The sequence below is a fragment of the Tremella mesenterica genome, assembly GCF_000271645.1.
Source record: "Tremella mesenterica DSM 1558 unplaced genomic scaffold TREMEscaffold_2, whole genome shotgun sequence".
NCBI classification, from domain to species: domain Eukaryota; kingdom Fungi; phylum Basidiomycota; class Tremellomycetes; order Tremellales; family Tremellaceae; genus Tremella; species Tremella mesenterica.
Window position 1 is genome coordinate 1654598 of NW_006711226.1, and position 24747 is coordinate 1679344.

Here is a 24747-nt window from a genome sequence, read left to right on the forward strand (position 1 = left end):
TGTTCAGGATAAGAACACGACGACGAAAACTAAGCGGAAATCTTCTCCTGTACTACTGCAACCCGATACCGGCGAATCATCAACTACCTCAAATTCGGCTGTTAAGAAGGAGACTGTAGATGGAAGACGACCTTTTGCTGGTTTACCTAATTTTGAAATACCTACCACTTGGCCAAACATCGTCAATACCGCTGAACAAGATATCGATGAAGTGGACGACGCGTCGGACGGTTCGAAAATCGATTTAGATACCAACGACTCGGAGAATGATTCGAGTGTGGGAAATGTCAGTATCGACGAAGATGAACGACAAAGGGGAGAGAGTGAAAAGAGGAGAGAAGAGAAAGAAGTAGTGGAGGTACAACCTCATTTACCTGATGGAAGGGCGGAACAGGATCTGGCACAGCGGACAGTGGACCTTAGTCTGGATTGGATAGAAGGGGATGAAGAAGGGATGGGGATGGAAGAGGAAGAAGAAGATTCTGAACTACAATCTAGAGAAAGAAGGAAGGCTAGGAAAGTTAAAGTGGATGAAGGCACTAAGATGACTGAATGTCCGATTTGTGGGGTGTCACTGAAGGGCAAGGTTAATACTGTGAGATTTTCCCTTCTTCTCTGGCTTACTCGCCTAAGTGTCTCCTCCAGTCTGGACTCTTGACCTCTCCCTCAAAATCCGCCGATCAAGTCTCACTTTTCTCCTTTTTCGACGTCTACTCTACCCTTGTTCTCTCATTTCCTTCTTCCAGATGTTTCTGCTGGAGAGCAGGCCTCGTCGGGCTTTGCCAGTCTACCGACGTCCCTGGATGATACAGTATAAAGGATTTGAGCTCACTAATAGGTGATTACACATCACATCAACACATGTCTTGACTCTAGTCATATCGCTCAACCAATATCTTCCTTCGATCCCTCGGCCCACTCAGCTCCACCGAATATACCTTCCCCACCTACCCCTCAGACGAAAGGACCCAATGCGTTTTCAGTTTTGATGAGTGGTCACAAAGAACGAGAACAGTGGAAAGATGCAGAGGCAGATTTGAAGAGGGACGGCAAACGTTTTGCCGGTCGGAGACCCGCTCCATTCTACAAGGTGTGTCAACCTTGTTCCATCGCCCAGTTTTCTCACCTCTCCACCTCCCTAAACACCTCACTTCGTTACTTTACTGGTATTCGTCACTCACGCATCTCAACACGATTGATCGTTGGAAAGGTGGTCGATCATATTGGAGAGGCTAAACAGTAGGTCATGACAGGTATGCCCGTAGCTGTCGACGCTTTCAGATATGGTGCAATACCCAAAGTCACGGCTTATCTCTTAACGTGTGTCCACTCCGTCGATCAAATATGTAGATCTGACGGAAAGACATGCTCACTCGGATCATTATACCAATCTATCACGATCATGGAACCACGGACCGATTTATTGTTCAGAGACCACTGCTAATTTGATCATACACATGTTAGGGGTAGAACCAAAATGGGTGGTAGGTCAACTCTTTTCATCCTGACTCACCTCTCCCAAGACCTTCCACATGAAATTATCTCCCTTCGTCGATGCCTCACTATGCTTGATTCATGGCGTTGTAAAACAGGTCATGACAGACAGCACGGCTTGCCTAATGATATACCTTTTGAAATGCCCAACACGGGCGGCGTTACCGTGACTCCCATGGAGGCCAATCACTGTGAGCTTCGGTCTGTCTAAGAGATATCAAGCTAAGAATCAGGCCCTGGCTCTAGCATCTTCCTTTTCGAAGGTCGTCAAACTGTCAACGCTGGTGATTCGGGTTTTACGTCTCCTTACGTAGGAAGCAAAAGAGTGTTCCGATATCTTCACTGTGGGGATTTCCGCGCGTACGTCTTGCTATTGTACCGTCTTCATCACTAGCTATCACTTTCCTCCGATGGACAAAAACTTGACACTGTTGTCGTGCTTAAGCCCGAGATTCATATTGGTCCGAGGGTTGACATATAGATGTCCAAAAATGGTTCTTCACCCAGCTATCGCCAAAGCTAAAATTGACACTTGTTATCTCGACACCACCTACCTCAACCCCAAATATTGTTTCCCTCCTCAACCTCTGGTCATTGAAGCCTGTGCCACTCTCGCACGAAAGACCGTCCGCGGTCTTCTCGATACCGCTCCACCTCTACTCGAACAAAAACCAAACCCTCATTCTCTCCTCCCTTCCGATACCTCTGTCTTAGACGTCAAGCCCAGCCTTGCCAACATGGATGATGATGGCGACCCTGAACTCGAGGTGAAGTCCGAGATTCCCGATTATTCAAGTCTCAATCCAGCCCCCCAGATTGACGAAGATGTCAAACTTGGGGTGAAAGTGGAGTCTGGTAATGATATTTATGCGGAAGCTGCGTTGCAAGAAGAGAAGAGTAAAGCTATGATGCAAAGCTGGTTGGTCAAGCGAGAAGAACCCGAAGGTTTGGAAGAGGTCAAAGAAGAGAAGACAAAAGGACGGACGTTGGTCGTCATGGGTACTTATTCCATCGGAAAGGAGAGGATTGTCAAAGGTGAGTTTGGCCATCTTATCTCAACGTCATTTAGCTCAGAGCTCTCTTTCAATGACTGACGCTGCTGAGAACGCGTAAAAAATAAGGACCGCTGATGTGTAAGCTGTAGCTAAAGCATTGAGAACGACGATATATTGTGATCCGAGGAAGAAAGCGATACTTCTCTGTCAGACAGACCCGGAACTTCATTCTCTTCTCTCTACCGATCCTGTATCCGTAAGTTCCATTTCTGCCTATGCACACACATCTCTCCACTCTATTCCATTCTTCGAATTCTATCTGGCGCATCTGCGAACATCCTTCTTCCTGAGTTTCTACTTTCAAGCTGGGATTATCACCTCACCGGTCAAGATCGTTTGGTCAATGACGGCATACTCGAGGGAATTGCCCAGAATTTAAGGATCAGAAGCTGACTCTCCAGTCCATGGTCCACCTCCTTCCTCTAGGTAACATTCAATTGGACAGATTACAAGAATATTTGACACGGTTACATCCTCACTTCGATCGTGTCCTTGGATTTCGTCCGACGGGATGGTCATACTCCCCTCCGGCGGGAACAGACCTTTTGCCCGATGTCAACACTGTCATCCGGAGGGATCAGAGTAGGGGTTTCACAGATGCTGGTTTGAAACCTATGAGAGGGTCATGTAGACAGTATATGATGTATGGTGAGTGTCAGGGTTTTCCTCTCTAGTTCCCACGCTTTCTTCCTATCGGTCTCTGCTGTCACTCCCCTATATCCTATGCTCCGGTCTCTTGATGTTGATATGTTCTTGGAACGTCATTACGAGGATTCTACGTGTATGAGATCCTAAGGAAACTCGTGTATCTGAAAGGATAGAAAACTAATTCACAGGCGTGCCATATTCCGAACATTCGAGTTTCTTCGAGCTCACCTGCTTTGCGTTATCTCTTCCCGGACCAGAATTGAAGATGATAGCTACTGTCAATGTGGGGAATGAGAAAAGGTTAGTTGCTGTCTTTTGTCATTCTTTAATCCTATGATAGTCTACTTCTACTTTACATGAAAGAACCTTCCTACCATTCATCTCACATCACTGCCAGTAAGATATCACATGAAGTATGTCTTCCCTGATACTGACACTCAGTCGAGCGAAAATGAAGAAATGGTTTGAAAAGTGGTTAGCGGAAAAAGCCAGACGACGTGAAAAAGGTCTTCCGTCAATTGTCGATTACAGAGATGAGACACATGTGAGTTTCACCATGAAAAGGTTTATTTTCTGGTGCTGACGACGTAGTGGTGATTCCTATGTACTGTATCAATCACTTTACCTCATAACATCTATCAATTATCCAATCAATGTATCATATTAACAATGCATTATTGTATCACACAGACAGGATCCAGGTCGAGGATAGGGGTGACTTTCACTTTCTTCTTTTGTATCGTGATCTATCATCAGCACCTGTCCGATCAAGCCATGTCGGGATGTTGTAGAGGACAAACAATGGGGGAGAGCAAACTACCAACAGGAGGAACTACAGCTGTAGGATGAAGTGTTTTTAGGGAGATTGACTTACGGGGACCATGGCACCTCCTGGTAATTTAGTGCCCTGGGGTAAAATCATAGGAAAGTCGGCAACGCTTGACATGGGAAGGACAGCTCCACCAGGTAAAGAAGTCCCGGCGGGTAAACTTATGTATCATCAGTCTCATTCTCTCATTCCTTCTTTTGTATTTCATCTGCTGTCTACCTCTTCCCATCATCTCCACATTCACTGGATGGGATACACCCTCGGGAGGAGAGACTCACAAGACTCCTTCCGTACTGTCATCAGCTCATGTTTACTTCATACCTGAGTGGTCACTCACATAGTATGATAAGCATGATATTTGATACCATAACCATCTGGTACTATCGCGTTCTTTCATCTCAGCACGATCTACCAACCTCTCTTTTCTAAATTGCTCTAATCAAGGGGGTAGAGAAACTTACGGGAATCTGTTCCTCCACAGTGACTGCAAAGGGATGTACGGGTTTTCCCATACCTATCCCTGGTGGTAATGGAGGTTTTGAAGCCATTTTGATTATCTCTCTTTTCCCAAATTACCACCCTATGTTTATTCTTCAAACTTCCGTTTCCCCAGTTCAGATTCAAGAGATTGATACTGGTTATCCAAGTATAAAGAACATCTTTGAACTGATCTCATTCCCACCACGTCCGTCTTGGAGAGCAAAGGAAGGTAAATTCCACGCTGGGGTAAAATGTCAAAGGAACATGTAGCATTGTTGAGAAAAAGTGCCACTTTTCGAATTCGCCACATTCGCACGCGACCCTCCACGTCATTCAAACTAAGTATCCGTCATGACCCGCCTCCCTCTGAACTCAACTCACACGCATGACAAAGCATTGCATTCATACATGTTCAACGTGGTAAAACATTCAGAAGATTGTGATCTAGGATCTTAAAAGTGTTGCGAGGATATAAAGGTTCGAGGAGAACGATATGCGATCGAGAGAAAGAGGGACGAGGAATATGTTGCTGGTGGCTCTTTTTGGTAGTCTAGGAGCTAGGGGTTTGTTGGCTGGTCCATCGGCTTTGGATAGTAAAGTCGCTCGGAATGTCTTGGAGGGAAAACCGGAGGGATATTGTTCTGTAAGTTTGATTCCCAAGTCTAGGTCCAAGCCCACCGAGTTTCTCCTGTTGGTGTCAAACCACATTCAGCTAAACACTCACATCTTCTCTCTTTCTCCTACGACAACCCACGGGGGGGTTGAAGCGCTTCACTTCTTAGGGCGATATATCTGGTCTCTCTCTCTCTCTCCAAGTAGAGGAGTCGTGATTTCAAACGGTTCAGTAACCATCCTGACCCCAGCCTTCCGGCCCGATCGAATCCACTCATTGTTTATACGAAACTATCGAATCTCTCAACCCACGTCTCTTCCCAGTCATACATTCCCTCGTCGAAACACCCTTCTTCCGACATTACAAAGTCGACCTTTATCGCGAATGTCCGTTTTGGCACGATAATGGGTTCTGTATGAATCGCGATTGTGGTGTGGAGGAAGCGGACGAGAGTCAGATACCGGAGAAATGGAGGAGACAGGCATTATCAGAAGTTAGTGTAGTACCTCCTGATGAAGGTGAAGGAAGTGTGGGTGGATGTTATTTCAGGGAACAAGATTTCTGTTACATTGAGGATGATGCGACTCAAGGTGGGTCCATTCTATCTTTTTTTTGTTTGTGTTAAACCTTCTTGTCCTTGTCGTTCTTCTTGCCTTCCTCTTGATTCTTTTTGTCCTTGATCTTCTTTTGCTCTCATGTATCTTGATGTGCATGATAGGCGTAAGGGAAAAGAATGAAGTTGGGTATAGTACAACTGACACGCAGAGGGACAATACGTCGATCTTACTCTCAACCCCGAAAGATTTACAGGATACGCAGGCGATTCTTCCCATCAAGTTTGGAGAGCTATCTACGAAGAAAATTGTTTCGGACTTTCTGAAGCCTCTTTAGATTCTCATTCCCCTCCTTCCCCTAATAAAGCTTCACGCGCGTCCGCCGTTGTGGGCGCCGGCTCCGGTGCTTCGTCGGGTGGTTTTGGATTCTCCAAATTATCAGAAGGCTGGGGTACTGAAATGCTCAAAAGTCAAGTGAGCGAAGGTACATGCGAAGAGAAAAAAGTCTATTATCGCGTCATCTCAGGATTACACGCCAGTATCTCCATTCATATCTGTCACGAATACTTGGATCAACAAACAGGTGAATGGGCTCCTAATCTACCATGTTTCGTCTCCCGTCTAGCGACACATCCGGAGAGATTATCAAACGTTTACTTCAACGCTGTTTTGATGTTGCGAGCGGTTGAAAGGGCCAGCAAATATCTAGAGGCGTATGATATTTCCACAGCGCCCTTGGGACGATTGGACGAACTGGGGAAGAAGAAAAGGGAAGAGGATGTCAAGGCTAAAGGATTGTTGAAAGAGGTTTTACATTTGGCCGGAAGCGAAGGTATGGCACATGGATTTGATGAAGGTGATTTTTTCACTGGAGATGATGCTTTGGTGAGTTATCATTTGAATCTTCATTGTACAGAATTGACGAGAGAAGATCTTAAAAGAACAATTCAAAACGCACTTTAGGAATGTCTCAAGGATTATGGATTGTGTGGGTTGTGATAAATGTCGATTATGGGGCAAGTTACAAGTGTCTGGTTTGGGTACGGCTTTGAAGATTTTATTCGAGCTTGACGATAAGGCTTTAGAGTGAGTCTACTCTAATTTGCTGCGTGTTGAGAAATCAAGCTGATTATGTGTAGTCCTAAAATCAACCCTGACCTTCTTCAAAGATCCGAAGTGGTAGCTCTCTTCAACACTCTTCATCGATTATCTGAATCACTCGCAGCTGTTGAAAACTTCCGTAAAATGTACGCTCAAGCTCAATCGTCTGAATCTTCCACAAACGCAGAATCTCAACCAACATCGAAACGTCGCCGAAAGCCCAAGAAGGTTGAATCATCAACAATGGCTGAGACATCTTCGAGGACAATATCCGCTTCTGCCACACTTGGATTGGTAGTTTCCGCACTGGAGACGTTTAGAAGGGGATGTAAAGGATGTTTAGAGGTATGCTGGAGACAATTGGAAAAAGGAAGAATGGGACATTTAGTTGAGATTGTAAAACGTTGGGCGGAGGAAAGAGTACCAGGGATTATGGGTAGAGTAGAATTGTGAGATCTTTTTAATTGTTTGTACTTTACTGCCATACCTTGCATCATCCACTTCAACTATCAAGTTCCATAATTACTGACCGAAGGCATCCTCCTCAAAAACTACTTACTCGTTATAGTTGTCATCATAATGAGAATAAGAATAATCTTCATCCTCGGAAATGTATTCCTCCTCCTCCTCCTCCTCCTCCTCCTCTTCATCCAGTTCAGGAGGTGGTACCAATTTCCTTGTTCTTTTATCCTCTTGCACCCAAATATCTCCTTCTAACGTTCTGTCAAACTCTACGTTTTGAAAGATAGTCCCTTTCAACTGAAGTGGTCCTGTCAAAGTAGGTTCCGAACAATAAGCTCCACTCTCATTCTTCCACATTTCCAACTTTATTACTCCTTGAATCACCTCATTATAATTCTCATAATTCTCATGTGTTGTATCATCATTCACGAAATTAAGATGTACTTGCCAGTTCGGAGGATGACGAGGCATAGTTTTCCTAATATGATCCCATGAAGGATTTCCCTGCACTTCCTCTGTTATATCTAAAGCAAAATCTACCAATACATTGAATGAACTTTGTACCCAAAAATCTTCCAAGTTCTCAATTCCTAAGTCAGTTGGAGGGGGTACTGAATAAGTAGCTTTGAAAGGTTCAGAGATACAACTTACACTCCAATGTGTCCAAGGATTTTTCTTTGCATTTGTACCTTGTCCAGAAAGATCTTCAAGTTGACATGGGAAAGTGGTTTGTTGTCTTAATTTGGATAACACGGAAACGGGGAGGTTTGAAATGAAGAAAGAGTTATATCTATCTGTATGAACTGTGACACTGTCAGGATAAGGAACGAGTCGAAGAAGAGCTGATTTTGTGGCTTCGTCTTGTGCTTCTGCTCGTTGAATACTTGGAGCTTGAGATAAAGAAGGACGAATGAAATCTGATCCTCTGACAGAGGGATTGGTGGATGAAGAAGGTGAGGAATTCGAAGTGTTGGAACGGTGGGAACGGTGGGAATGTCTTGGCATTTCAATATATTTGTTTGTATATCTGGTCAAAGTAGAAGGATAAGATGATGAGATGTCGGGAAAAGGGATAGATAACATGTTTGTTGTTAGGATGTAAAATGTGATCGGAGTTGTAATGTCATATCAAAGGGAGTGAGTGAAACGTGTAAGCGGAGTGAACCTCACTTGTCAACAGATGAGGTGATCGTGAAAGAGGTGTAAGCTATACACGTGACGCCTTCATTCGGATTAACATCTCCTTGACGTCGGCGGATGATGTGAGTGTCGAGTGTATCATCGAGACGAGGTAGAATAGGATGAAGGGCGGGTTTTCACCATTACGATGGATGTCGTTATCAGGAAAGTCAAGAAGGCGTAGTTCTCAAGTATTTCAGACTCAAGTGTGAGATTGATGGAACTGACGGTCAAACAAACGATCTTGCCCTCTGGTCACCTGGAGTGATCAGTAGTCAATCGTCAAAGATATCATATAATATGATCAAGATGCTAAGTTCAGTACGAACGAAGATCTCAATGCTGGGAAATGATACAGACAAATCTTTCTTGGACTTGCCCCCTCCCCAAAAATCATCTCACCCGTCTTGCCCATTTTCTATCCTTTGTCAACTTCCGTCATTCATCCCGATGTTACCCATCTCACAATCCCCACCTCACCCGCCAAACTTCCACACACCCCTGTAAGAATGCATCACTGGTCTATTCCAAGTTTCTTTTGCATCGAATTGATTGGCGTCATATTGTTCCGGAGGGAAACCTAAGGCGTACGCGGGAAGAATGATGATATCTCCTATTAACGAAGGAGTCTGAGGTTCGTATAAATTCGGAGGGGTGATTCCGTAGGCTGACAGAAGGTACCGGAATACGGCATCGGTACTGACTTTCAGTAAATCTTCGGTATAGCATGGGAAAATCTTACAAGGGACCTGGACCGGTGATTTCCGACTGAAAGTAAGCACAGAAAACGTAACAAAAGAGGAACGTCTGCAACCTCTCACTTTATGTATACATCTGCACGACATAGGGAAAAAAGAAAGAGGGTCGATGATTCACATTGGACTGTAAATGATGACTGAGCAGAGAGAATGAGGCAACGATGAGAACACCAAAACTTACGATTTTTGATCCATCCAATTTACCCTCCTCTTTTGCTTGCTCGATCATCTCCATGATGGAGACCACCACATCTATGAAAATTGGGTGGAATGGTTTTGCCTGTTCGCCCGTTAGTTATATTTCTGAGTGGTTGAATCAACAGCGTTTAAGGAGAGGGAATCTGCTTCATGATCTCGAGACGAAAGTCGAACCTCACCATCATGGTCCATTGACACAATTGAAAACTTCGTATGATATCATGCTCTCCTCCCCGCCAGTCTCCCATTTTATTTTCCACCCAAGCATTGTACTCTCCACCAATGACGACAGATACTCCTGGGTCGGAAATACTTTGACCGTGTAGAGGAAAGGATAGATTGGTGAAAGAGAGGTAAGAAGCGATTTGTGGGGGAAGTCGGTTCTCTGCGCCGTGTCCCCAGTGATAGGGATGAGCTCGTGGCTGAATGTCAATCCGAAGTCTATCGTGTCCCTCCCTCATAATTCCTCAGAGGCTATGGAAAGAAAGACACTAGAGAAAGGGTCACTTACGGCTGTATCTGCGTCGGTATAGATTCCACCTTCTTGAAGGAGTACTAGATATCTTCAATCAGCCGATGACAACGTGAATTTCACACTGTTGATATCTACCTCGACAAGAGAACAAGGGTTATTATTGTTGGGATTGTCACTTACCTTAAAACATCTGACTTCATAATCTTTTTCGGTAGACTATCCCACACATTCCAAAACTTCTTACTACCTCGTCCATTTCCCTGTATCAACCAATCAAACATATCTTCCATTCCATTATCATCAGCAACGAAAACATCCCAACCTAATTCCTCCCATCCTCTAAATACCTGTGGTGTACCTTCCAACCCATTCTTATCAGTACTAACCACTCTCTTCAATAGTTTCTCTTCATGATCTCGAGGAGGTAGATGTAAAGCTAGACGATTTAGAGAGTCATGGAGATAAAGACGAGAAGGAATTCCATCAAACCATTTATCCACTAATTGTCGTAATCTATCAACGTATCCTTCGATCTGAGGGTTGAGAGTTTCTAGAGGAGCCGCATAGCCTAAATGAACAGGGTACCAAGTTGGAGAATACGCAGAAGATTTGAGATGAGCCAATTTCAGAGATTCGAATGTCAATGCGTGTTCTTGTATATGAGTTGGGACCGTATATGTAGAGGAGGATGTCGAGGAGAATATTCGAAAGGGAGATGATAGGTAGTATGAAAGGTAAGTGGTGTTGCCATCGTAAAGATAGAGCCATAAGGGGGGAAGGGATACTAAGGAGAGAGAGACAGAGACCCAAAAGAAACGTCTACTTGCAGTTGGAAGTAGCTTGGTCCACTTCATTCCTGTCGCTTGTTGGTTGATGTGACTTTGCCACCAGACTTCTTCGTATGCCAGAAGCTAATATGGATCAAGGTCAACATGGTGGGAGAGTCACTTGGGAAGTGATTTAGAAAGGCCAAGGGTGAAACTCAAAGGCATTATGTCTGGTGATGGTGATGGTCATGGTGTCGCAGTCATACATATGCAGGATGACAAACATGAAACATCTCACCACGATTGAGTCAGAAACAGCGCCCGAGTTCATCCACAATTACTGTGAGTACTGTGATGCCCATGAAGCATGCCGTGTGTCGCCTTCCGTTCGGAATCGGATCCATCTCACCTGATGTCGCCGGCTCAACGCTCAACGTATCGATGTATCAATGGCAATGGAAGAATAGTGGCCAGCGAAGTGATGGTCTCAATACGTTCCAGTGCGCCCACACCGTGCCGGAATCAATTATCTTTCTTAGTTTATTTAAACCTATTCCATGTTCTGAGATTCCTAATCAAGTCTGAGAATCCTAATTGACATTACTTATTCATTAGTAAATTTCGATTGAATTCCACACATCTTCTCGTCCTCCCCTACCTACCTACTCACTCAACTCACCACATTACAAGTATCATTCCTCCATTTGAATATTCCACTCGTATGCGACCTTTACTCCATATTCCTCGACATCTCCGTGGTCTGACACATGGACAATTTACTCTCGCTTCTCGACCGTTTCTCCGAAAAACTCCCAACTCCTCAATTCCTTCCTCCTTGTCCCCTCTGTCTGAACGATGTTTCACCTCAATCCCAACGTTCCACAAAGTGCAATCTCCATCCCCACCATCACCCCGGGTTCAAAGCTCATCAGAACCACTACGCTTCCCTCCAGACATGCCGAGAGAAGATTACGCCAGTCCTACCTTATACACCATATCGATATTCTCCCGTACCATTCGCATCATCCTTTATACCGTACTGGGAGTCTCAGTCATCTGTATCGGTGGCTTTGAATTGATGCATCTGAATATCGAACACAGATTATTATCTACTCCATCAGGAGTTTCTACTTCTTCGGAAGACGAATACGGTTGGCAGGAAGAGAACCAAGGTTGGACAGGTGGTCCTAGCGGTGGAACCGATCCGAGACTTGGATGGAAAGGTAGATTAGCCGTTAGGACAGCTTGGAGTTATCAAAATGAAGGTTCTGGTGGATTAATATCGAGTATCGATAATAATAGACATGATAGAATCTCAAGAAGCTCCGTTAGTGTTCCTTCTAGAGGGTATGATAAGGGGTATGAGATGGCGGCGGAATGTTTAGATCAGGCTATAGAGATAGCGGAGAAAAAGGGAATTGAATTCCCTCCCTCATTCTACGCAGACGCCTCTGGTTTACCGAAAGCAGGGATGATGGGACAAGTCGGAGATTCAACGGCGGTGGATCTGTTCATGTTGAAAGCGGGAGTTTTGGAAAGGATAGGAACACCTTCTGCTTTGACAGAAGCGAAGGATCTGTATGAGAGGGTTTTACCTGTGAGTATGGATCGGGAAACCGTCGTGGGACAGAAAGCGAGAAGAATGAGATTGGCAGGAAAGATTGGAGATCTTCATATTCGTTTAGGTGATGAAAAAGCAGCTATGGGATGGTGGATTTGGGGATTAGGTTTGGCTCAGATCAACCCGAATACTTCAAGCAAACTCTCCAATGCCAACCCCTCACCGAAGGGTTGGTTCTCATGGATAAGAAAACCCAACACGGTATCCATTCCTCAAGCGGATGAAAGTACGACGGAATCGATCACAACACTCCCACCTCCTATACTTAGAACGACGATATCACTCCTTATCTCCACCTCGGCTCAATTGGCGAAAACCAATCAACTTTTTCAAGCTGAATCAGTCCAGAAACAAGCTTTATCCTTACTTGAAAAGTCATCTACCTTCACATCGCCCACATCCCCTCTGATCACGGATCGTAGAAAACCATCTCCCTCCGAATTGTGGTCGCTATGGATCACCCATCGTCAAGCTTTGCTCACCCTCCATCTCGCTTCAGTCAGACATGCCCGATCTCTACCCGCTTTGGACATGTGCAGTTCGGCTTCTCACACCGCCGATAACGTACTAGCGTCTCTCACACCCTTGCCAACTTTATATTCGACTCGTAGTAGTCCCTTATATCCTCACGCTACCAGACTCAGAGAAGATGCGATCGCTCTGGCAGCAGAAGCCGCATATACAAGGGGGCTCCTTTTGGAGAAATCGGGCACGGAAGGGTGGGAGACGGCGGTGGAGTGTTTCCAACATGCCATGAAGCTAGTCGGGGGTTCTGGGGAGGAAGACGGTGCAGGAAGAGGGGAGGAATGGTCAAGGTATTACAGGGGATTTGCTAGGGTTAGAAGTAAGATGGATAGTGCACTGCAGGGGAAGTAGGAATGACCCGGAAAAATTATTGCGGTGACGTATGGAGTTCGCAAGTGGGCGTTGAGAGGTATATCTGACGGGTGATGGTATAGATTGATTTGTTAGACGATGGCCAGGCAAGGGCCCTAGACGACCATTACGGGTTCTCGTAGTGTTCCATGATCTTCATGCAGCATGATGATACAGCGAATCTCCGTTCCGTCTCCATGACGCTCTCTCACCCACTGACCACCCCGACGCGCTCCCTCAAGCTGTCCCAGCGGCAGCTTTACGAGCTTCCCTCACCGCCCGGAGTGACCCCTGAACGGCATATTTCTGGTTTCGACGGAACTGAGATCAGCATAATGTCCAATATAGCAAGGCCCTCGAATGGCAGCTCCAGCTCAACTCCATCCGTTCTCACCAACATGAAGCTGACCGTGCAGATGATTGCCTTCTCCACATTTGAACGACTATACAATGACACACGACAGCTGTGAAAAAAAGGCGGTAGTAATACAAGAAAGAAGATATAAAGAAGGCCCAAGGAAAGTGAGAACGATTCGACGAAATTGACATACCTTTGCGTCTACTCCCTTTTGGTTCGGATGCCTGGAAGTGACAGCTCTCTTGATTTTGTTCTTGTGAGCTTTTTTGTTTTGGTTATGGCTAGAATGTCAGAAGCTGCCCTTCAAATTTTCATATTGCGAAATCATCATGATCCTCCTCTCCATTTTCGCTCGTACTTCCTTTCTCCATTGATATTGTCACATGTTACGGGCGGGTTTCAGGCAGTAGGAAAACGAAGAGAGGGATAGAGAAAAACAGAGAGCGGGATGAAAAAGAAAAGGGGAGAGAGATACTGACTTGGTATGATTCTTTGATTTAGCCATGGTGAATTCCTGAATTATCAGCTATCATCCTTCCTCCTATTTTCAATGATGTCCAACATTTATCCAACTCCTTCTCTTCATTCCACCTAGCTCCCTGATCAACTTCTACAGACTCCCAGGGACCAGTTATAGGTGCATCAAATAGAGTGAACCACATGATAGCCTGCGAGGATAAAGTGAACTTACGGCGATATAGGTTGAGGAATGGTTTGGATGCTTCAATTTGATAAATCTCGAAGAAGCGGTCACAGTGTCGGAATTTCGTCCTCGGGTATTCCCGACCAGTGTGGCAATGTGGCAAATGTGGCATGCGACATGTGGCACCTTCCCTCCCTTCTGTCATCTCGCACGGAAACAAAGGGAATTTCCCCTTTAAATAACATCATCTCTCCCATTTGTAAACACTCATTTATCATACATCTTTACACTTACAACATCATTCATCTCATTTCATCAAACGGAATAAACATCAGTTTCATAAGAACAATATAAGAGCAACACATTTGGGGAAGATGACTTCGGATGACTCAGACACTGAGAGTGTACATAGCACTCATAGCTTTTATCGTACTCGATCAAAAGATCGTCGTATAGCTCAAGATAGATGGTTGAGTGATTTACTATCTCGGGTCAAAGAGGAAAAAAGGGATTTCACTAGTGATGAACAATATCACATCAATAGCATCAGAAGAGAAAGAAAGATGAGTGATATTTTTCCTGGCATCCCAGCCGAACCGACAAATACTACTAATGTCCCTATTGATTCTTTACCGTCAGCACAAGAAATAGAAGAACAAGTGGATCTTCCTTCAGACTTTATCGTTGTATCTGAGACTACAAGTCAAGGTAGATCTCTTCATCCTAGGAGGGAAGACTTCACTACGACCACTGTCGTCCTTCCAAGAAGAAGAAGAGACACTTCATATTTGACAGCTGACGGTTGGACACGTCAGAGAGGTACAATCTATTCTGCTACAAGTACCAATCAGAATGGCAGGAGGCATAACGCATTCACGAGGTCTGGTCGTTTTAAACCTTCGAATACTTCTAATACAGCAAGTACAATGACGGCAGGAGCGAGAGTGGATAGAGTAGTGGTAGAGAAAGCATCGGATGATGAAGAAAGTGAAAGCGAATGGACGTACTGTATAGTGGATGATGAGTTCAAAGAAAGAAAGTAGGAAGATTTGATAGGGCAGTCAGATCTGAATGAAAGAATGACAAGATTGATGATGGTAGTATGAACGATTGTCGAATCATTCATGTTCTGATCGAAGAGACTCATTGGTTTGAATGAGACAACAAATAGAAATTGGTGCAGTGATTCGATCGAGTTCCATTTTTTCATATTCTGTATCAAATGGGATCATTTTGGATCCTGTACTGCACTCGTCTTCGGAACACATCTCACTTCATCGGAGGGAATAGACATTGTTCGAATGGCAGTGATTTGAACCTGTTGGTCAGTCATATGTCCTCGAATCTCTTACATTTGCCCAATCTACCCCTCTCAAACAGAAAGACGCCTCAAAGGCTACAAAAGCACCTTCCTTTTTGATCCTCACCCCATTCAGCCTCCGTCTCATATGTCAAACATGTCTTCTCTCTTCTTATGACATCTCCTACATTCACACGAGAAGCACTCGCTACCTTCTTCATCCCTCATTCCTCCCTGTCATGTGGTCAGATACACGATATAGTACCACCACCAGCTCCCTCTTCCATCAATTCACTTCCTTCAATGACAAAAGCTCCACATCCCCGTTGAGCCAGGAAGATCAAACAAAAGTGGATGACTGGTTGTCAGAGGTCATGAATCGGGTAGAAGAACAAGATAGAGAGTATACAGCGGAAGAAAGTGAACTGATCTCGTTGATCGCCATTTCTAGAAATACCGATACACATTTGGTTCGACAAGTTCCGCCCGTACCGAGACGGAATGTCGTGAATTTTTCTTCTTCGTCAGGACTCAGTAGCGCCGATAAGATACTGAGCATTGGTTCGTCAAGAGAGAGTAGTGTGAATACGGTTTTGCGAGTTGGGTCGGATAAGAGTGGATATACGGGTAGAGATAGTGTGACCAGCGTTCAGACGGCGATAAGACTGTCAAATTCTTCTCAGCTGACAGATCTTTCGGAAGGTGTGAGATGGTCGGATGAGAGAATGTCACTTGAGAGGATGTCAGATGGGAGATTATCAGAAGAGAGAGGGTCAAGTGAAGCGGAAGTAGAAGGTGGCAAGGTAGACAGGGAAATTGATGATCCACCGGAAGAAAACACGAGTGGACATGAGAAGGAGAATAGAGAACGTGGTGAATGGCAAGATGAAGATGAGTTGTCCAGTCAAAGTATCGAACACCTGACTCGGATGGGACACGATGGAACGAAGGATCTCTGGGGAATGAACAATTCCTTGAGCGGAGAGAGCAGGGTGATCTCTGTTGTCGGATGAGAGACAGAGATGAGACAACCCACTGTTCAGTCAGCATACATTAAGATACAGATAGAGAAATGAACGCTCACCAATGGAAGAAGTAAGACCTTTATTGACATGCATTTTCTTGGGTTCGATTGATCCGGAAGGGTTCGTAAAGACATTGTCCCTTGTGAGGGCGGCGGAGGAAGACGAATATTTGATCTAAAAGGGCTGAACACCATAGATCAGTACTTCACAGTAACACTACTCTTATTCCATCCTCTCTGCGAGAGAAACATTAGTGAAGATCAACATGCAGCATCTGGTTTTGATTTATCCCGAATAGATCATGAGTCTTCAGCAGCCGTGACCGACCGAATTTAGCGTCTTCATCACACCGAACGACGGGGATGAGTACGGACCTATACCGTGATATGCATACACGCACTGCCTAGTCAAAGAGACACCTGCCATACATCCGACACGTCAGAGCCCTCATAAACGCATTAAGCCGACTCAGTAGCCATCTCGAGCTTCATTTTGGCAATCGCCATCGCTGGGTTGAGTCCCTTAGGGCATGTTCGAGCGCACTGAAATTAGCGTCGAGATGCGACGCAGGTATCAAGGAGGGTCGTTGGGATGGACTCACGTTGAAGATGGTATGGCAGCGGTACAAAGACATGGAGTTTTGCATCTTCTCTTTTCTGTCTGCGCCGTATGAGTCCTGGAATGTCAGTCATCAGCCGCACTGCCGACTGCGCGATTGCGTTAACGAGAAGGGGAGATGGAACCCTTGAGCCCAAACGAAATTGATGCTTGCGCAAGATGAGGGTCGGGACGAGGTATAAAGAAAAACCCACTCTGGAATCCGCCATCCACCTGTATGCCTGCATCAACACTGCCGGTCCTAAATACTGGTCCTGGTTCCACCAGTACTACCTGTCAGCTTCCGTCACTAAAAATGGGTGGACATTCGATGCCGAAATAGGCACTGAATATAGGGAGGGGTTTTGAAGCAGTGAAAAATCCATGTACTCACCGAAGGACACGAAGTTGAGCAACAGGCACATAAGATACACTCGTACATCCCATCTAATTTCTTCCTTTCTTCAGGTGATTGAAGGAATTCCCCTTGTGCGGGGGGGTTGTCATTCTTTAAGAAGGGCTCGATGGATTTGTATTGTTTGCTACACTTCAGCATGTCTGCATTTACGCTGACTCGGGTGTGTGAAAAGACTCACTAGAAAAGTGTGAGATCTGGGACGAGATCTTTTACGACGTACACTGAGGGTCAGCAATCCGCCAAGAAAATCATTCGCCTCAAAAGATCGGGTCACTGAAATCACGGGATGTTATGAGAGACCTCAGAGATCGACAAATGGCATGGTCTCATATACCGGAAAGGCGAGACACTCACTATGAGGCAATGGGTACACTTTCGATGTCTTACTCGTATCCTTGTCAATCCTACACAAACAAGCAAGAGTGTTGACACCGTCAATGTTCATAGCGCATGATCCACATATACCTTCTCGGCATGAACGTCGGAAGGTGAGGGTTGGATCGACCTCATTTTTTATTTTTATCTATATGTCAGACTTGTGACCTTCCAGTCTAGGTATATATATCTGCGATTTCCAGATCTCTAGATCTGACTCCACAGTTGGGTATACCTCGATCGTGTGCGAGGACATCATGAACTCTGTAAATTCGCATCAATGAATCCAGAGTGACGACAGAAGTGGGGAGAGGGAACACTCACCAAAGCATCTAGCATCATCGGACCACATTGTGATAGATCGACTTTGTAACTCTGCAAGGTAGGTTTCTCGGCTGGTGTGTCTGGATTCTACATGATCAGCTTGACAAAATGGCAAAAATTCAACAACTAACCCAACGATATATCTTGAACTCCTTCAGCTGAGCAGGTCTCTCTGCAGGTTGGGCGAAACCTCTGCTCTGACTAGCATTGAAAGATCTCACGGCGAGAGGAGCAACACTCGCCACTGGTCGTGCAGCCGAACAAGAAGGAAGGGAACGGAGAGCTGTGGATCGGATCATGGCGTGTATGAAACAGGTCTATGTGGGGTGCAAAGTACGAGTGTTTGAATGGTCGATGTGAGGGATGAGATGCAAGTGTATGAGGTAGATCTGGCGATGTGGAGAAGATGTTCAAGTGCGGGACTGATCGGGAAACAAGTCAAGGGAACGCTGCCGGAATAAGCCGGAAGTGAAAGGCAGACCAATCAGGTAGAGACGATTTAGATGCATGACGTGGCATTATCTTGATAAAGCACAACTCATGCTCTAATCACTAGTTGACACCGTCCCCTGGTACTCCGTGCATTGCTTTACGCCTGTAAGCAGCTTGATCCCTCAACCATCTCCGGTAGGTAGACAGGGAGACAATCTGTGAACGTGAGTCGAGTCCAAAGGTACGAGTAGCATCAGGAAGACACAGATCTGGAGAGACGAGGTCAATATGGGGAGAGAAAACTCAGTAGAGAGGAATGTTTAGAGTCCGAAAAGGGGTCCATAGACAAATGATGGATCGGTAGAACAAGGGGAATACCCAAGTGGGAGAAGATGAGACTCACTTTCTCGCCATAAAAGTCAGGAGCGGGATTGTTAACACTTTGAAAGCTAGGGTCCACCCTTTTACGGGTGAAACGATGGTAGAACTCTCGATCCATCACTTCGAGAGGAGCAGGATTACCTCTTGACAGAGATGGGTGCGTGAGGGAGAATAACGACGAGCCGATCGTTGGACCGACCAAATATCCAAGAGCTATGTATCAACATATGACCAGACCGTGGCTGAACTATGTACTCACCCATACATCCTAAACTGGAAAAGAACAGCGTCAGCAGAATATCCGCAGCTAACATTATCCAACGACGCATCAAGTCTCGGTGGCTCAAGAGACGGGTCTAACTTGATACTCACGTTGCTCCTCCATACACGTACCTATCAATCAGCTATGCAGCTTGACATGGAGACAACTTACATCGGTTCAATACCCATTATCAGCTGCGTCGGATCCGCTTCAAGACTCGCAAAGTACCCTCCACCTAGGAACAGTCCGGCAAACGTGGTGGGGATTGTGGTGAGGGTCGACCAAAGTCGTCTTTGTCGACGGAGGGAGAGATATTGGGGCCATGAGAGCGGAAGAGCGGAAGCGGTGGTGGAGGAAGAAGGTGGAACATCGACCACAGACGATGAGGTAGACGAGAACAGCCTGGAAGAGACGATAAAGGAAGCCATGGGAGGAGGTGATCTGGGATGGAATGGGATAGGACTGATCAGGAAGGAGGAAGGGCGAGCGGGTGGCCGCAGAGCCACAATTGCCGTCCGGGACATGTCACGTGTAGCTACCTGTCTTCGGTCACTTGTGATGGATCTTCTCTGAATACTTTCTTATAATAACACCTTGACGTCAGAACAACGATTAGCTTTTAAAGAGTGAGGTTGGATAGAGGAGAAACTGTGGGAGGAGGAGATACCGAATGTGGCAATTCGGAAGTGGGACGTGCGGGGCTCCACCTCCTCCACCTCGATTGAATCACTGGGCACACTGACTGGGGCATTGACTATAGATACATCCAAGACACGACGTTTGAACAACATGTCCCCAGCTGACCCTACATCATCGTGCCGAACATGCTGTCTCCTCGATCTACCTGGAGATATTCTGAGTCAGATATCGTCGTACGTTATTCTCCCCTCAAGGCGTGTGATGACTCACCACCAGCTACCTGCCTCTTCCCGAACTCTTTGCCTTTCTCTCCCTCCATCCCAGACTGTTGACTCTATGCAAAACGCACCTAACGCCTCTCCCTCAAGCTATTCGCCAAGTAGTGAATGAAGGATCTCCATATCCCCCAATTCTCGCTGCCTTACCCTCTTTGAGGCTCTTCCTGCCCGATGATGGTGGTCGAATGTTCATTGATGTTTTGGTCAAGTGTCCTCCGAGATGGATTCTGGAGAGGTTCGAAATGGGAAGATGGAGAGACACTATATGGAAAGAGTCTTTCGAGAGAAGGTTTTTACCTAGTTGGAAGAGATATAAGAAGGAAGAAGATACCTGGCGAGCTGTATTTCTCAGGTGAGCGTGTGTCCCGAACTTCCCTACCTCCCCCCTTCCATCGTCTTGCAGACCCTGCCCGACTGAATTGCTTCAAAATCTTATGAGTAGAACTCTGAGAAATTTAGAACACAGAAATACAGGTTGCTCGCATGAAGAAAGATGGACCGTGAGTTTCCCTTACCCTGACAGAGGAACCTGAATTCTGATAAAAAAGCATTGGATAACTTTACATCGTCAGGGTTTTGCAAGCATAAACCGTCATGATTCTCGGACTTTCAATCCTCAAAACGTGCATAATGAGCTTAAGTGGATCTTCTTGCTCTTGATCTCCCATATCAAGCTGATCAGCAGATCTCAAAACAATTTCGCCACACAGCCAACAGAAGTGCGGGCAGTCCTCCATCTTCAGGACGTCAGAATAATCGCCTTGGGAGTTTTGTGGGACAAACCATCTTTGTTCGTCAACAAGAATGCGCATCTTCTTCTCCACCCTCCTCTTCTGAGACATCAAAAAGAAGATTGGACCTGGTCCATCTCTCGACCGGGGAAGTCGACAAAGCCGGAGTCAACTGTTCCGGGAGGTTCATCTTTCGTGGATCCTATGCAAGGCATTGGCGCTGTGCACTCCCCTTCCCTCTTTCCGATGATTGTTCAAGATACTCAGCGGTCTTACGCAATACCGAATTCAGAAGCTTATAACTTGTCTATCAGCCCCGCCTCTGCAACACCCTTTAGTAATCTGCGCCCTCGAATTCGACGGTTCAGTATTGGTAATGAACGGAAATTCGGACGCAGAGCCAGTGATACTGGACGACATCCATGGGTCTTCGGAAGAGATCGCTCAGCCTCTTCTTCCTCCGCTTTAGTTGGACCCACAATGAGTCGGCAACCCCAGTCAGAATCTAGCTTTACTGGCGATTTTTTGTCTTCTCAAGAGGGAAACTCAACGCCATCATCCCTCATTCAGCCCTCACGACCTTCATTCAGACCATCTCTCCTTTCCCAAAATCCAAATCTCATGCCATTCATGCCTATCCTTCACCCCCAACCTGCGTCCTCGCATGCCCTATATCCTAATTACACACCTTTTCCGTTCCACCCAAATCGTCCCCTCAGTGATCTCCCAGAAGAAAGATCTGACGAGGCAATCATAGACCGACGAATATTACATCCCGAAGTCGAAGATGACGCAAATCACTTCCATGGCCTCAGAGATGGTGTTTTGGAAGAAGAAAACGATTGGAATGAGTGGGACCCGATAGCGCGTGTGCGCAAACGATGGGTCGGTCCAATGCTGTACGTCTCCTTGTATCGACCAAAGAGATTTGCTGAGTAAGAGTCTTGTAGCTCAACTCCACCCTTGTGGCCGAAAGGTAGCTCGTCCAATTGGCGCTCGTGAGACGTCAGACGTAGAAGGGAATAACGTGGATTTAGGTCCGGACGGAATGTATGTCAGTTTAGGGTTCGAAGATCTGAACGCAATCATGGGATGGGTGGAATTGAAAGGCGGTGGGGGAAACAACGCCGAGGCGTTGAGAAATGGTTTAGGTTTTGGATAAATCTGCAATGGAAATGGCGAGATCTGTGAGACGGTCGAGCTACTACAAAATCTACACTACCCCCGGCGCTTCAATGAGACTTCGTCATATCAAACGCCCCAGGGTGAAGCTTGTGAGAGCCGTCACTGTCAAATTGCCACGGCCCGTATGACTCATTGTGAAGCTAGAAGGCGAGGGCTGAAAGGATGACTTAGGGTCAGTTCTACTCTTTCCTTTACTCGACGACTCCTCTAGTTGCTTCAAACATGTGATAACACAGTGTTGGTGTCACACATTCAACTCCGGTTTTACTTCACGCATTAATTGACTTTCGTTTCGTCTGCTCCTCACGCAAGCCAGCTTCACCTTGTTATTCATCACCTATTCACCAACAAGTCTCAGTTTAAAAGATATCTATTGACTATCTTCAACCAAAGTGCGTCGAGAGGATATCGCTGCAATCATGCCTCGAGCTTCAAAACGTCAAAATCAAAGTAGCGCACCAGCCTGAAGCAAGCCTTCATCCAAATCTCGTCCACCTGATCATGACAAAAGTCAAAATCCTTCGTCATCCTCATTGCCCCCCATCACGGAAGGTACTCTTGTGAGTCAACCTTGTGAGTTTAACAATCAGAGGAATTGGCCAAACCGATATTCAGTCATGCATCCTGCTGCCTCAAGACTACTAGGTTGTGATCCTCATGGGCTACATCATGCCTGTTTCCTCTGTGCAACAGATCCAGATGTTAGTGAATGGTGTCCGTACACCACGCCGTGGTTTCGACAAACTTACTATGATGGACCGCCAACCTCTCAAGAGGGCAGTGACCATGACACAGAGTTGGACTTGGGTAATGATCAGGAAGAGACGGATGCTGAAGAACGTGTGTGGGACTGGATTGACAAGGTGAGTGAGGGGAACAAGACTCCTCAACATCTTCCAAACGATACGAACGAACAGCCAGCATCAACCAGTCAACTGACCCACACGGACAATGGGTCTAAAAGACAATCCGCGGATAGATACGAGGAGTACGAGTGTTAATGCTTTCAGCAAGTTCATTAGCACATGTTGTGGCCATGGGGCTGTTCACGTCGATTCGGTGGGATGATGTGTTTGATACATTACGTTATCTGTGTGGGTGATGATCATGAGGATACGCCAGTGAGATTTTCAGATATTTTTCTGGTTCTTTTTCTCCTCAACTTCCTTTTTCATTCACTTCGTCCTTCTGTGTCATACTATATTGATTGCATAATCACCGAACTGCATGTTGTTACTGAGGGATTGTCAGGATGAGCTGAGCCCTTCTCAATTCATATACCGCCAACACAACTCCACTGCCGGTGTGATGTGTGCACTGATGAATGATTTACTTTCCTTTCTGTCAACAACAATGCTAATGTGATAACTCTTTTCTACATATGTCTACTCTACTTCCTTTGACTGATTGATACCCTCAATGACTTCCCCTCACAGCCTTGATTGACCATCATGTCGCGTCCTTTGAATCCCTGCCCCTTTCGCACGCCATCGTTGATGTATCGTCTCCGACACAAGCAATACTCCTCCTCCACCATTGATCACTCTCCTCTTCAGACTCGCGTCAAACCCAGTCTCATCGCCTCCGATCTATCAATCACACTTCAGCAAGCTCTCACGGGTGAAGCTTCCTCTCCACTTTGTTCTCTCTATCACACCTCAATTTCTTCACTAGACAACCCATCACTCTTAGAATGCCTAAATCTTCCAGCCAAAGAACTCAAACCAGACGAACATCCTCAAATCCTCGCGGTTCTGGTAGGAAAAGAAAAACTATCTCCAAACTCCCTTCTAGTACAAAGACAACAAAACCCCCGCCTAGTGGTCCTTGTTCATACAACCACAAAACACGTTGGCCAGATCGTTTGCCTCACCGATGGCACCCTGATGCTTCCAGATGGGTAACATGTGAAGCACACGGAGACCACATGGCTTGTTTTCCATGCTCAACAGATCCTGATGTAACTAAATGGTGCCCTCTCACAACACCTGAATGGCGTGATTCTTTCACTCCTGAACAGAAGGCACTGGGTGGTGACTATGTCCACTCGATGGAGCAAGGTGTCAGTGTTCAAGATTCAGAAAATTCAGAAATTGATTCAAATGCCATGTCCAGGGCTGTGGCATTGACATCCACCACCGGAAACTCACAGTCTAGTCTGGGATGCATTGACAATACAGAACTTGAACAAGGGTTCATTGGGACAAATGAGATTAACAATAGTTTTGACTTGAACCAGGTGTTGGTAGACAACCCATCTTTCTTAGACCAGATTTCGATGGATAGATGGTCAAACTTGCCTCAGATGGGAGAGGAGATCATACCACCACAACCACAGTTTTTCACGTTGGAAGATGGTACCATACAGTGAGACTTTTCAATCTTTCAGCCAGAGGAAAACGGGAATGGTAATATGTGGATCTGATACAGCTGGCTCAGACAGTAGTGACTACAAACATACTCATGCATCTGGCTGATAGGGAAAGAGTTCAAAGAATGTTCCACTACTAATGTGTTATACAAGTCGAGAGTTTCTCTTGTTTCTTGGTTCACTACCTCTTAGCCATGATATGTTCATTGTGATCATTGACCAATTAACAAGCTAACATCACACTTTGAGGACACCTCACATACTCGTCAGCACTATCTTCAATCAGTAACACGCATCATATAGACGTGTTCCTCATTG

General features: G+C 45.7%; 12 protein-coding genes across 12 annotated transcripts; 8 read left to right on the plus strand and 4 right to left on the minus strand.

Annotated features, from left to right (window-relative positions):
• Positions 1-970: 970 nt before the first annotated feature.
• TREMEDRAFT_28150 (uncharacterized protein) lies at positions 971-3780 on the plus strand (the record flags this gene model as incomplete). The annotated part of the gene is made up of 11 exons (XM_007002370.1): positions 971-1090; positions 1244-1320; positions 1364-1484; positions 1607-1685; positions 1728-1854; positions 1976-2127; positions 2371-2529; positions 2633-2745; positions 2951-3197; positions 3386-3497; positions 3639-3780. Coding segments are annotated over 11 exons (1449 nt in total), but the record flags the coding sequence as incomplete, so codon positions are not given.
• A 138-nt stretch (positions 3781-3918) lies between these two features.
• Positions 3919-4574, minus strand: TREMEDRAFT_60392 (uncharacterized protein; the record flags this gene model as incomplete). The annotated part of the gene is made up of 5 exons (XM_007002737.1): positions 3919-4029; positions 4072-4186; positions 4305-4319; positions 4364-4416; positions 4488-4574. 5 exons carry the CDS (start codon positions 4572-4574, stop codon positions 3919-3921), a joined length of 381 nt encoding a protein of 126 aa, XP_007002799.1.
• Positions 4575-5029: 455 nt separating this feature from the next.
• TREMEDRAFT_27400 (uncharacterized protein) lies at positions 5030-7227 on the plus strand (the record flags this gene model as incomplete). Its single annotated transcript, XM_007002286.1, has 5 exons — positions 5030-5149; positions 5370-5709; positions 5885-6558; positions 6605-6759; positions 6813-7227. The coding sequence occupies 5 exons, from the start codon at positions 5030-5032 to the stop codon at positions 7225-7227; spliced, it is 1704 nt and encodes a 567-aa protein (XP_007002348.1).
• Positions 7228-7826: 599 nt separating this feature from the next.
• TREMEDRAFT_60394 (uncharacterized protein) lies at positions 7827-10700 on the minus strand (the record flags this gene model as incomplete). The annotated part of the gene is made up of 8 exons (XM_007002738.1): positions 7827-7847; positions 7888-8263; positions 8896-9114; positions 9158-9183; positions 9355-9453; positions 9551-9793; positions 9883-9934; positions 10027-10700. 8 exons carry the CDS (start codon positions 10698-10700, stop codon positions 7827-7829), a joined length of 1710 nt encoding a protein of 569 aa, XP_007002800.1.
• An 868-nt stretch (positions 10701-11568) lies between these two features.
• TREMEDRAFT_60395 (uncharacterized protein) lies at positions 11569-13110 on the plus strand (the record flags this gene model as incomplete). The annotated part of the gene is made up of 1 exon (XM_007002739.1): positions 11569-13110. One exon carries the CDS (start codon positions 11569-11571, stop codon positions 13108-13110), a length of 1542 nt encoding a protein of 513 aa, XP_007002801.1.
• Positions 13111-14485: 1375 nt separating this feature from the next.
• TREMEDRAFT_60396 (uncharacterized protein) lies at positions 14486-15154 on the plus strand (the record flags this gene model as incomplete). Its single annotated transcript, XM_007002740.1, has 1 exon — positions 14486-15154. One exon carries the CDS (start codon positions 14486-14488, stop codon positions 15152-15154), a length of 669 nt encoding a protein of 222 aa, XP_007002802.1.
• A 496-nt stretch (positions 15155-15650) lies between these two features.
• TREMEDRAFT_60397 (uncharacterized protein) lies at positions 15651-16424 on the plus strand (the record flags this gene model as incomplete). The annotated part of the gene is made up of 1 exon (XM_007002741.1): positions 15651-16424. The coding sequence occupies one exon, from the start codon at positions 15651-15653 to the stop codon at positions 16422-16424; it is 774 nt and encodes a 257-aa protein (XP_007002803.1).
• Positions 16425-16809: 385 nt separating this feature from the next.
• Positions 16810-18503, minus strand: TREMEDRAFT_42851 (uncharacterized protein). The gene is made up of 8 exons (XM_007002500.1): positions 18282-18503; positions 18151-18237; positions 17806-17974; positions 17630-17672; positions 17428-17575; positions 17249-17323; positions 17038-17112; positions 16810-16978 (listed from the first exon to the last, which is right to left on the minus strand). The coding sequence occupies exons 1-8, from the start codon at positions 18447-18449 to the stop codon at positions 16895-16897; spliced, it is 849 nt and encodes a 282-aa protein (XP_007002562.1). The 5' UTR covers positions 18450-18503; the 3' UTR covers positions 16810-16894.
• A 199-nt stretch (positions 18504-18702) lies between these two features.
• Positions 18703-19653, minus strand: TREMEDRAFT_27325 (uncharacterized protein; the record flags this gene model as incomplete). Its single annotated transcript, XM_007002278.1, has 5 exons — positions 18703-18798; positions 18986-19176; positions 19223-19236; positions 19336-19356; positions 19397-19653. 5 exons carry the CDS (start codon positions 19651-19653, stop codon positions 18703-18705), a joined length of 579 nt encoding a protein of 192 aa, XP_007002340.1.
• A 361-nt stretch (positions 19654-20014) lies between these two features.
• Positions 20015-22035, plus strand: TREMEDRAFT_73318 (uncharacterized protein; the record flags this gene model as incomplete). Its single annotated transcript, XM_007003071.1, has 4 exons — positions 20015-20097; positions 20141-20494; positions 20828-21772; positions 21816-22035. 4 exons carry the CDS (start codon positions 20015-20017, stop codon positions 22033-22035), a joined length of 1602 nt encoding a protein of 533 aa, XP_007003133.1.
• A 524-nt stretch (positions 22036-22559) lies between these two features.
• TREMEDRAFT_60400 (uncharacterized protein) lies at positions 22560-23126 on the plus strand (the record flags this gene model as incomplete). Its single annotated transcript, XM_007002742.1, has 3 exons — positions 22560-22618; positions 22696-22921; positions 23073-23126. The coding sequence occupies 3 exons, from the start codon at positions 22560-22562 to the stop codon at positions 23124-23126; spliced, it is 339 nt and encodes a 112-aa protein (XP_007002804.1).
• An 859-nt stretch (positions 23127-23985) lies between these two features.
• TREMEDRAFT_60401 (uncharacterized protein) lies at positions 23986-24429 on the plus strand (the record flags this gene model as incomplete). The annotated part of the gene is made up of 1 exon (XM_007002743.1): positions 23986-24429. One exon carries the CDS (start codon positions 23986-23988, stop codon positions 24427-24429), a length of 444 nt encoding a protein of 147 aa, XP_007002805.1.
• Between the last annotated feature and the right edge of the window lie 318 nt (positions 24430-24747).

What these genes read in the sequence shown, in the direction of transcription:
- TREMEDRAFT_42851 (XM_007002500.1), bottom strand. Translation starts at nt 18,449, where the DNA reads ATGATCCGATCCACAGCTCTCCGTTCCCTTCCTTCTTGTTCGGCTGCA. An exon ending in AGTGTACCCATTGCCTCATA is followed by an intron (nt 17,673 to 17,805) that starts GTGAGTGTCTCG and finishes GCTGACCCTCAG; the next exon opens with TGTACGTCGTAAAAGATCTC. An exon ending in GCTCAACTTCGTGTCCTTCG is followed by an intron (nt 17,324 to 17,427) that starts GTGAGTACATGG and finishes GCTGACAGGTAG; the next exon opens with TACTGGTGGAACCAGGACCA.